General features: G+C 37.8%; 1 protein-coding gene across 1 annotated transcript in view; it reads left to right on the plus strand.

The window, feature by feature from the left end:
• LOC132827661 (myosin-1B) overlaps nt 1-8293 on the plus strand; it is a 31030-nt gene extending 22737 nt beyond the window's left edge. The window contains exons 29-39 of the mRNA XM_060844277.1: nt 2237-2420; nt 3042-3207; nt 3572-3696; nt 3825-4133; nt 4283-4486; nt 4584-4709; nt 4798-4968; nt 5075-5179; nt 5315-5410; nt 5552-5680; nt 8246-8293. Of these exons, the coding sequence (XP_060700260.1) occupies nt 2237-2420; nt 3042-3207; nt 3572-3696; nt 3825-4133; nt 4283-4486; nt 4584-4709; nt 4798-4968; nt 5075-5179; nt 5315-5410; nt 5552-5680; nt 8246-8272 (1642 nt within the window). The 3' untranslated portion in view covers nt 8273-8293. The remainder of the gene's footprint in view (nt 1-2236; nt 2421-3041; nt 3208-3571; nt 3697-3824; nt 4134-4282; nt 4487-4583; nt 4710-4797; nt 4969-5074; nt 5180-5314; nt 5411-5551; nt 5681-8245) is intronic.
• The last annotated feature ends 3099 nt before the right edge of the window (nt 8294-11392 follow it).

Genomic DNA, 11392 nt, shown 5'->3' on the forward strand with positions numbered 1-11392 from the left:
AGCACTCATTTATCCCCATTCTTTGCTTCCTGTTAGTCGACTAACCCTCTATCCACATTAATACTTCACCCGTAATGCCTCTTTATCTTATGCAGCAGCGTCCTGCGTGGCACCTTATCGAAGACCTTTTGGAAATCTAGGTAAACCACATCTATTGGGTCCCTTGCTCGTGATGCCTTCATTGAATTCCAAAATATTAGTTAAGAATTACCTGCCCTTCATGAACCTATGCTGCATCTGCCCAAAGGACAATTTCTATATAGATGCCTTGCTATTTTTTCCTCGATAATAGAGTCAAGCATCTTCCCCACTACCAAAGTTAAGCTAACCGGTCTATAATTCCACATTTTTTGTCTACCTCTATTTTTAAACAGTGGCGTCACATTTGCTGTTGTCCAATGTGCTGGAACTGCCCCAGAGTTCGGTGAATTTCGGTGAATAGCACTTGCTATTTCTCCTACCGTCTCTTTTAGTTCACTAAGATGCATTCCATCAGGGCCAGGACACTTGTCTATCCTTAGCTCCATTAGCTTGCTCAACACTACCTCTTCAGTAATAATGATTGTTTCCAAGACCTCACCTACCTTTGCCTCCTTGTCAATTACCATATTCATGACCTCCACACAAAATACCTATTCAACACCTTGGCAATTTCATCATATCCCATAACTAAATGCCCCTTCTCATCCTGCAAAGGGCCAACATTTACTTTAGCCACTCTTTTTTGTTTTTTATTTTATAGAAACATTTGCTCTCTACCTTTATTTTCTGTGCTAGTTTTTTTTCCCTCATGTTCTATCTTACTTTCTTTCATAGGTCTTTTTGTGGCTGTTGACCTTTAAAGTTTTCCCAATCTATTAGTTTCCCGCTGATCCATGCCACTTTGTATGCCTTCTCTTTCAATTTGATACCCTCCCTTATTTCCTTAGACACCCATGGCAGATTACCCAGTTTCTTACAGTCCTTCATTTTCACTGGAATATACATTTACAGAGCACTTTGAAAAATTGCTTTGTAAGTCCTCCACTGCTCGTCAACTGTCCCACCATAAAATCTTTGTTTCCAGTCTGCTTTAGCCAATCCTCCTTCATCCTATTGTTTCCCTTGTTTAAGCACAGGACCCTGGTACTTATTTTAGCTTCGCACTCTCCATCTGTATTCTAAGTTCAACCATACTGATTGCTCCTTCCAAGAAGATCCCTAACTATGAGATCATTAATTATTCCTGTCTCATTACACAGGACCAGATCTAGGATAGCTTGCTCCCTCATCCGTTCTATTACATACTATTCAAGAAAATTATCGTGGATACACTCAACCAACTCCTCCACAGATCCCTGACCGAGCTGGTTCAATCAATCAACATCAATTATCAATTTTAATCTCCCATGATAATTGCCATACACCATTTTTACAGGCATCTTCTGGCTAAAGATGTTTCTTCCAAATTTCCTATAAGATTTCTTGGTAATTATTGTATAATTGTGGATCCAAGTTTTGGACTTCCCATGAGAGAAAACATTTTATGTATAGCCTATAAAAACTCTTGCTTAGTTGAAACCGCTCTCTTAAGTAAACAATAAATCTTCTCTTTGTTAAAAAAAGGCACCAAATCATTCAATAATTCCTGATCATTGTAACTTCTCAGTTATTAGATTATACTTGTAAATCCTTTCTGCACCTTCTCCAATTCCAACTGATCCCCTAATAAAATGGAGACAGAGTGCTGAACAGCCTGTTAAATTTGGTTGTATACAAGATTTAGTTTTATTCAATCATGGCTAGCATTTATTGTCTATCTTTAATTGGCTAGAGTCCAGCTAAGAATCAAAAATATTGCTGTGGGTCTGGAGTAACATGTAGTCCAGACTAGGCAAAGATGGTAGTTTTCCTCCCTAAAGGCCATTAGTGAACTAAGATTTTTTTCTACAATCGAAATGGATCCAGGGAAATCATTAGGACGATTATTAACAGATTTTTAAAAATTGAATTCAGATTTCACCTCCAGCCATGGTGGGATCTGGACTCAGATCCCCAGAACATTAGCTGTGTTTCTGAATTAGCAATCCAGCAATAATACCAATAGGCCATCACCTACCTGCCCTCCTGTTCTTCAATTTTACTCCTGTGAAAATGAGCCTGATTGCTTTGGTTTTTATCATTGTGTACATTTTTCAGTTCTTTCTTCCAAAATTATCATATTTCAATTTTGCATACTACTATAATTATTTCCCAGGAAAAAACTTGCCCAGCGACTCCAAGAGGCTGAGGATCAAATCGAGGCAGTAAATTCCAAGTGTGCATCACTGGAAAAGACCAAACAGCGACTTCAAAATGAAGTGGAAGATCTAATGATTGATGTGGAGAGAGCTAATGCTGCTGCAGCTGCTCTTGATAAGAAGCAGAGGAATTTTGACAAGGTGACAGGGTGGCCTTCTGGCAATATTATTGGGTAATGCTAGTCTCCAACCAATTTTATTCACTTCACATAATATCAAAAAGATAGCTGAAAGTACTTGCCCCTGCAAAGATTATAAGCCCTGACAATGTTCTGGCAAAAGTACAAAAGGTTTGTGCTCCAGAACTAGCTGCACTCTTAACCAAGCTGCTGGTGTGAACCTGACAAATTGGAAAACTGCTTTCAACAGCACTTTCCAAACCTGTGATACTTATCATGTTAAAGGACAAGAGCAGCAGATTCATACGAACATCATGCTGTAAGCTTCTCCTCAAGCTACAGATCATCCTTTCTTGGAACTGCATAATAGTGACAAATAATCATCGAATCAAAATCTTTGCACTCTCTCCTAAAAGCACTTTGAGTTTACCTACTCCCCATGGACTACAACGGTTTAAGAAAGCAACTCCCCTCTTTCTTCTTAAAGAGAATTAGAATGGGGAATAAATGGTGGTCTAGCCAGCATCCCCGACATCCTGTAAAAACAATTTGTTTTAAAACTTGGTTCTATAAAAGTGGAAAGGTTATGAGCCTTTTTGCCTGAGGATAAAGAATAACTTTTTAAGCTGTTGTGTCCTGGCAGATTCTAGCAGACTGGAAACAAAAGTATGAAGAATGCCAGTCTGAATTGGAGGCATCTCAGAAGGAATCTCGATCTTTAAGCACTGAACTCTTCAAAATGAAGAATGCTTATGAGGAATCTTTGGACCAGCTTGAAACACTTAAGCGAGAGAACAAGAATCTTCAACGTATGTTATTTCTCAAATTTATAGCATTCTCTTAGCCTGTTTTACTCACTTGTGTAATCCCAATTTTAATTCCGCTGTTGTTGGTGGCCATTGCCATCCTTTAAGCTCTGTAATTCTCTCTCTAAATCTTGCTGCCTCATCATCTCTTCTCCTTCTTTAAGATGCTATTTAAAGCATTCTTCTTTGGCCAAACTTTTGATTGCCTGTTCTAATATTTCATTTGGCCCAGCGTCAAATTTTATTTTCTAATATCACTCTGAAGATGTATAGAACAGTTCACTACATTAAAGATATTATAAATGCAATTTTTGTTGTTAAGGAGAAAGTAGAGACTTACTGCCATGTATTGCATTTCTTTAAACAGAGGAGATCTCAGATTTGACTGAACAGCTTGGGGAGAGTGGCAAGGCATTGCATGAGATGGAAAAAGCTAAGAAACAGGCTGAGACAGAAAAGAGTGAAATTCAGACAGCTTTGGAAGAAGCAGAGGTATGTGAATAAATAGTCAGGATTTTCATTGAAGAGATTACACCATTTCAAATAAATTTTAAAGTAGGCTAAACACATAGCATCCAAGACTTTTGCTTAAAACAAATGCAATTTTTTGTCTTACTTAGGCATCACTTGAGCATGAAGAAAGCAAATTTATGCGTATCCAGCTGGAATTAAATCAAATAAAATCAGAAATTGACAGAAAGATCGCTGAGAAAGATGAAGAAATTGATCAAATTAAGAGGAACAATCAGAGAGTTGTAGACACTCTGCAAACTTCTTTGGAGGCAGAAATCAGAAGCCGAAATGATGCTCTAAGACTCAAAAAGAAAATGGAAGGTGATCTGAATGAAATGGAGATTCAATTGAGCCATGCAAATCGGCAGGCTACAGAAGCTACAAGGCATCTCAGGATTGTACAGACGCAACTTAAGGTACGGTTAATAGTTGCTTCACTGTATTCATTCAAACATTTATAGCAAACATTAAAATTGAATTAACTGACCTCTGCATTACTTACTGCATTAGCTGTTACAATATTAACATTTGCAAGTTAATGAGAAACTTTCTCAATGCTACTCAGGAAGCACAGTTACAAATTGATGAAACTTTGAGGAGCAATGAGGACCTGAAGGAGCAACTGGCTATGTCTGAACGCAGAAACAACCTTCAGCAAGCTGAAATAGAAGAATTGAGAGCAGCTTTGGAACAGACAGAAAGAGCTCGAAAGCTGGCTGAACAAGAGCTTATTGATGCTAGTGAGCGTGTACAGCTTTTACATACTCAGGTAATTTGTTGCTGGACAATTGAAGAATATTGTTCAAAGATTTTAGGCTGAATAAACATTCACGACTTCTCTCATACAATTGATTAACTTTTGATAGAATACCAGCCTCATCAACACCAAAAAGAAGCTTGAAACAGATATCTCCCACCTTCAGTCTGAGGTAGAGGATGCTATTCAAGAGGCAAGAAATGCTGATGAGAAGGCCAAAAAAGCGATTACTGATGTAAGTTTTGCATTCAAACTAGCCAGTCAAACTTAGGTACTTCATGCTGATGTTTAGAAATAAAAATCTCATTCTTAATTACCATAAGGCTGCTATGATGGCAGAAGAGTTAAAGAAGGAGCAGGATACCAGCGCCCATCTCGAGAGAATGAAGAAAAACCTTGATCAAACAGTGAAGGACCTGCAGCACCGTTTGGATGAGGCTGAACAGTTGGCCATGAAAGGGGGAAAAAAACAGATCCAGAAACTGGAAGCCAGGGTATGTAGCAATGCTAAACGCTAAAATACTAGTCTAAATGGTGGCATGGAAATCTGGAGCATTTCCTTTGTTTGAGAGCATAACTGTTTATATTCTTTTACTTTAGGTGCGTGAACTGGAGAACGAATTTGAAGCTGAGCAGAAGCGTTGCGCAGAAGCTATCAAAGGAGCTCGCAAGTATGAAAGGAGGGTCAAGGAACTCACCTATCAGGTACAGAATGTATATTTGAAATGACATTTTAAATACAATAAAATTACTGATATTGATATTCACTATCCAACAGATTTACTTACAAGATACTGGATAAGGACAGATTTACATATTCTTGTTTTAATTTTTAAATAGTCTGAGGAAGATAGAAAGAATCTCTTGAGACTGCAGGATTTGGTTGACAAATTACAAATGAAAGTTAAAGCTTACAAGAGGCAATCTGAGGAGTCTGTAAGTAATTCTGAATGCTGTATTATTTGAGTTTACTTGGTGTACTTTATGTCGACTGGGTGTGTTTCAGTGCCATATTTCATTTTCAATGTACCACTACATTCTTATGCCAAATCATAACTCTGTTTGACATCATTTCAGGAGGAACAGGCTAACATTCATTTGTCCAAGTTCAGAAAGGTGCAACATGAGCTTGAGGAGGCTGAGGAGCGTGCTGATATTGCGGAATCCCAGGTCAACAAACTCAGGGCTAAAAGCCGTGATGTCCAGGTAATTTTCTTTTTGTTTTAAATGTCACATTCATCTGAAGCATTTAACTCTATATTATTACATTAGTATATCCTAACTGTAGATATTAATCCACTAGCAGCTGCAAGAGGTCTCCAGCCTGACAGAATTGTATCTAGGTTGCACCACTTCTGTCTGACAGTTTCTATCACAGAAGAGAACTGTTGGCGTGCCTTGAAACAGTCAAGGGAGCCGTATATAAAATTTGAAGAAAAACTAAATGCTTGGGAACTGGGGACAGTACAATCCTTACTCCTTAAATGTAATGTTTAAGATTATGCGAATAGGACCCTGATTGTTTTGCTAGCCAGGTTTATCAATGCACTCGATTTCAACACACACATAATAGCAAAAGCTGTATTTGCTGCCACAACATATTCACTATATAAGCAGTTGTATACTTGGGAGGTCACTTTCTTTTAAAATGGTGCTTCAATTACTCGCCTCACTTTCTCCCTCATGAGTTTGGTTATACCTCACCTCTTAGCGTTGCCAAAATCCATATATGCCCTCAACTTGAGTCTTTTGACCTACCTTGGATGCCTGCTCACTGCTCACTCCCCCAACTCCTCATTCAAAAACATTCTGCTTACCTCTCACTCACTACCCCTCCTGCTGCCTCTTCTGCCACACTACTCCCAATCCTTAACCTTTCATTGCCTCATCTGTATGCTGTACTCACTGCCCCAAGTCTCTAAGCGGTATGTTAAGCTGAGTAGCAAGCTGGAAGAGGGAAGCAGAGAACAGAGTTGCAAATGGAAGGCAGTGAGTGGAGAAGACAATGAGACTGGGAGTGGGATGTGGCAACAACAACGACAACAGGGCATACCAATCCCAAAAAGAAAGAACAGTTTTTAAAAATGTTATATGAAAACAGAAAATCCTGGCATTACAGCAGGACTGTGAGCATTTGTGGGGCGAAAGCAGTGTTAACATTTCAAATCCCCTGACACTTCATCAGAACTGATTCAGATGCTACCAGACCTGCTGAGTTTCACCAGAAATTGCTTGTACTTCAGATCTCCAGCACCCGTAGTTCTTTGTTTTAAAAGCATGTTATACTGGAAATGAATGTACTGGTCGTACGAGACTTCCATTTTGAAGTACACAAGAGGAGTTGCAACAGTATGCCTCATTCAGCAGTTTTTACTAGTTTTACCTCTGAAAATAATTGCACCAAATTCTTGCTCCTGTCAGTAGGGGTGAAAAAGACTTTACTCAGCAACAATCACTTTCTGCTCCAAGCATTGGGAGCAGCAAAACACCATAGGTGCTGGAACTCTGAAGAGAAACTAAAACTGTTGAAAATACTCTGCGAGCCTGTCAGAATTGGAGAGGGAGAAGCAAAGCCAAGACCTCCAGCCATTAACTCTTTAACACAACTGCTTAGAGGTGTATCAATTTTTAGCCATTGGAAGGAAATAATGGAAGAGTAAAACAATAACAGGGAAGGTTTGTGATAAGATGAAAATTAGAAGAAATTATGTGACAAATGGACTGATATCACAAGGTAAAAAGGGACAAGTAGTGAAACAAAAGATGTGTACCTGGTTAAAGCAGAATCATTATAAAAGGGGCCATCCAAAAGCAAAACTATAAAGGCAACATTTATGATCTGAAAGTACTGGAAACAATGTTGAGCCTAGAAGGCTATAAAATGCATCATTGAATGATGAGATAATAATCTTTAAGCTTACTTTGCAATAGCATAAGAGGCTGAGGCCTAGAAAGGTGAGAGATAAAGTGGGGTAGAGAATTAAACTGCAGGCAACCAGAAGGTAAGGGTCACACTTTTGGTGGAAGGGAGATACTCCACAGCATGGTGTCCAAATCTAAATTATGTTGCCCAAACGTAGAAGAGGACGCATCCTGCCAAATAAATATAGTGTACTGAATTGAAAGAAGTAAAATTAAATTTTTGTTTCACATAGAAATGTTTTGGAGACTAGTACAATGAGAATATGGGGGCAAAAATAGTTGTGTTGGCATGAGAAGGTACTGCAAAGAGATGTAACGGTGTTGAAAATGTGGCTGTTTGAGGAGTGAACCAGAATGTCGCTTTGGAAGGCTAAATAGGTGGTATCATACTGGAAATGGAGGAAATAGGAGAGGATGATCTTTTGAAGGAGGAAGCTTGTTTCGGGAAAGGATGAGGACCAAAATAACCCTGTTGTGGCTCTGAGAAGTGTAGGAAATGCAATAAAATTGGTCAAAATCCATATTAATCATTGTGGAGAATGGAATGGGGTTGTTCTTGGCTGAGGGAAAAGTGAGACCTATCAGAAGTGCTGACAGTACGGAAAGGGGTAATACTTTCAACTCTATGTTATTTCACTCTGAAATTAAGGGAAACTACCTCTTTTGGGGAGTTTCATTGTGGTAACAGATTGATCATTACTAGTATCCTGCTAGTTTAACATCACTTCTCAGCAGCAATTGCTTTGTTCTGAAAATTCATGTCCAACTATATTTAGAATACTTTTCAAGAAATCAGTCCATGCAAGAATTGGATTATTTGTTAATTGCAAAAACATGTTTATTTTACAGAAAGTAATAGTCCAAGCTGAAGAGTAATTACAAGCTTGAAGAGTTCACCTAAGAAATTCACAGAATGTGCATTTCTTTGTAACTTATTTTTCTATATTATGTTAGACTTACTATTTACAAGTTACTAATAAAGAAAGCATCAACTTGTTGAAATTGTCTTGTCCTAATTTCTTTAGTTCTGATGAATCAAAGATATGATCAGACTTATACTACCAACTGTGTAATCATTTGAGCTTCTTGTATTTTATTCTCAGATACAATAAATACCTCTTAATAAGTTATATAAATTATCTTCTCAATAACTCAGAAGCTTTTCCAGTCGATAGCTGAACTAGACTATTAAGATAACCAGATTAAATTCTCACTAAACAATTTCAGTCCTGCAGCCAAGGTTGCTATAATTGTATGCTGAGAGCTTGAAGACTCAAAAGTAAGCACTTAAAAGTCATAGAGTCAGAGAATCATATAGATCCTTCAGTCCAACCTGTCCATGCTGACCACTCACCTCATTCCCACCCTCCCCCATTTGCCAGCATTTGGCCCTTATTCCCCCTGAACATTTCTTCCTCATATATATATCCAGATGCTTTTTAAATTTTGCAATTATACCTGCCTCCACCACTTCCTCTGGCAGCTCATTCTATACACGTACCACCGTTTACATGAAAAAAATTACCCCTCAGGTCCTTTTTAATTCTTTCCCCTCCCCCTTAAATCTATGCCCATAGTCAGCTTTAGGAAAAGTGCTTGGAGGTGCAGTTGTAAGTGGGCCAAATGACTGGTTTTGTTATAAAATTATAGGGTCCCATGATTCAATCAGCTGGAACCTGGCTTTGTAGGCATTTGATGCCACTGTTAGTCTTTCCCTCCACAAGTGATATCCTCTTTTACCAAGGGTGATTTGGTGGTGTGTAATAAAACTTCTGGATTTGAAAAAAGAGGTGTGGGGAGGGGGTCTGTAGCTTTAGACCTGTGTAAAATACTTAAATCACAGATCTGTTCAACAATGTTGTTCTAGACAATGTTTGCATTTCAACAATATGGTGGAATGGGTTAAACTGTTAAACAGAAACTGAAAATGTGACAAGCACTCAGCGGTTCTGGCAGCCTCAGTAAATAAACAGAGTTAACATTTTATTGTTGTAACCTTTCATCAGGTTAAAAGTCTTAGATCTTGCCCATTATGTCTGTTTTGCTCTCTGAAGGGGCAATGCATCTAGGGCCAATATCCACAAGTGATCAATCCTCAAGTACATTGCAAAAATCAATCTAAGTATAATATCTATCGATATCATATTGTCTACAAGCAAAGACATTGCTATTTGTGCAAGCAAACACATTTTCTTAATTTAGTGTTAACCTTGGAATCATATAATGTAGACATGACAGTTCAGCACATTGCGTTTGTGGCAGATCTTTCCAAGTAGTGCCACTCCTTTGCTTCATTCCTAAAACCCAGCTGAATCTTCTTTTTCAAGTACATATAAAATTCACTTATGAAAATGCTTAATGAGCTTACTTCTTTCACCTTCTCAGTCAAATAATAACTTGTTGATTGGAGATTTGAGTTTTGACAGCATTGAGCGAGTAAGACTAATGTCAGGTAAAATTTCCCAATGATAGAATATGGGAGTTGGTTGTTATTATTGTGTATTTTGTAAGCAATTGATTCAAAGATATTGCTTTACACCTATGGAGTAGGTGAGAATTGAACCCAGGCTTCCTAGCTTATGAGGTAGGAACTCTTATCACTCTGCCCCAAGAATGCTCTTGAATGTCCTTTCCACATTTTCTATTTAGAGATGTTATTACACACTTCTGGAGCATGAAAGACCGGAACCCAGATCTCCTGACTCGGAGATAGGGGCACTGCCACTATGCCAAAAGAATTCTCAGAAATTATTTCTAAATATTTTCTATCCTGTTCAGGGATGCTATTACACACCTGCAATTTTATAACAATTATGTTTATTATATGCAGGTGATAGCCATAAAATGGGGCTTTTAAAAAGAAAACCATTTATCACTGGTGATTTGGTACTGTGTGATAACACTTCAAGATTTGAAAAAAAAATGTTGAGGGGGGCGCTGTAGCTTTAGACCTGTGCCAAATACATTAATCACAGATCTGTTCAACAAGTTGTTCTACACAATGTTTGCATTTCAACAATATGGTGGAATGGGTTAAACTGTTAAACGGAAACTGAAAATGTAACAAGCACTCAGTGCTTGTTAGAAATAGTAAAGAAACAGTGCTAACATTTAGTGTTGTAACCTTTCATTAGGTCACAGTTCAAAAGTCTCAGATCTTGTCCATTATGTCTGTTTTGCTCTCTGAGAGAGCAATGCATCTAGGGCCAATATCCTTCTTTCTTTCCATGGATAATAGTCTAAGTCCCTCTTGAATACCTTGATGGTAGAGTATTATTTAAGAAACATGACAAACAAATTGTTAAGATTCATTGTATTGCATACCTTAAATATTTATGTATTTTGTGACTGAAAATGTGCTTGCAGATCATGCAAAAAAGGCTAAAGCCAGATTAGTTGCTAGGGTTTTTAAAAGTGATTTGATGATATAGATGTTAAAATAGAATCTCCTGCAGCTTAAAAGATAATCTTGAGAACCTTTCTAGTTTATATGATAACACTGATGGGATTGTAAATCAATCAGCATTGCAGCTGTATTTCTCCAAGGTGATACTCTAGAGAGAAGTGTATCTGAAACCATGCAGTAGTACAGAAAGTAAAAGTTAAAAATTACACAACGCCAGGTTATAGTCCAACAGGTTTATTTGGAAATACAAGCTTTTGAAGTGTTGCTCTCCATCAGGTGGTGAAGAAGCAGCGCTTTGAAAGTTAGCGCTTTCAAATAAACCTGTTGGATACTAACCTAGTGTTGTGTGTTTTTAACTTTGTCCACCCCAGTCCAACACTGGCACTTCCAAGTCATACAGAAGGTAAATTATGGAAACTAAGCAAATGCATCTACAGCCTACACAATGTTTTCATTATTCAGTACTTTTGGTGTGGTCTGTTTTGCTGAAAATAGTTTTTTTTAGATGTTCGTCTAAAAGCAGATATTTCAATTTTCATTAGTATCATAAAAGGAAAAAAAAGGCATCTTTATGATAAAAGTTGTTGATT

The sequence above is a fragment of the Hemiscyllium ocellatum genome, chromosome 25 (genome assembly GCF_020745735.1).
Source record: "Hemiscyllium ocellatum isolate sHemOce1 chromosome 25, sHemOce1.pat.X.cur, whole genome shotgun sequence".
In the NCBI taxonomy this organism is placed as follows: domain Eukaryota; kingdom Metazoa; phylum Chordata; class Chondrichthyes; order Orectolobiformes; family Hemiscylliidae; genus Hemiscyllium; species Hemiscyllium ocellatum.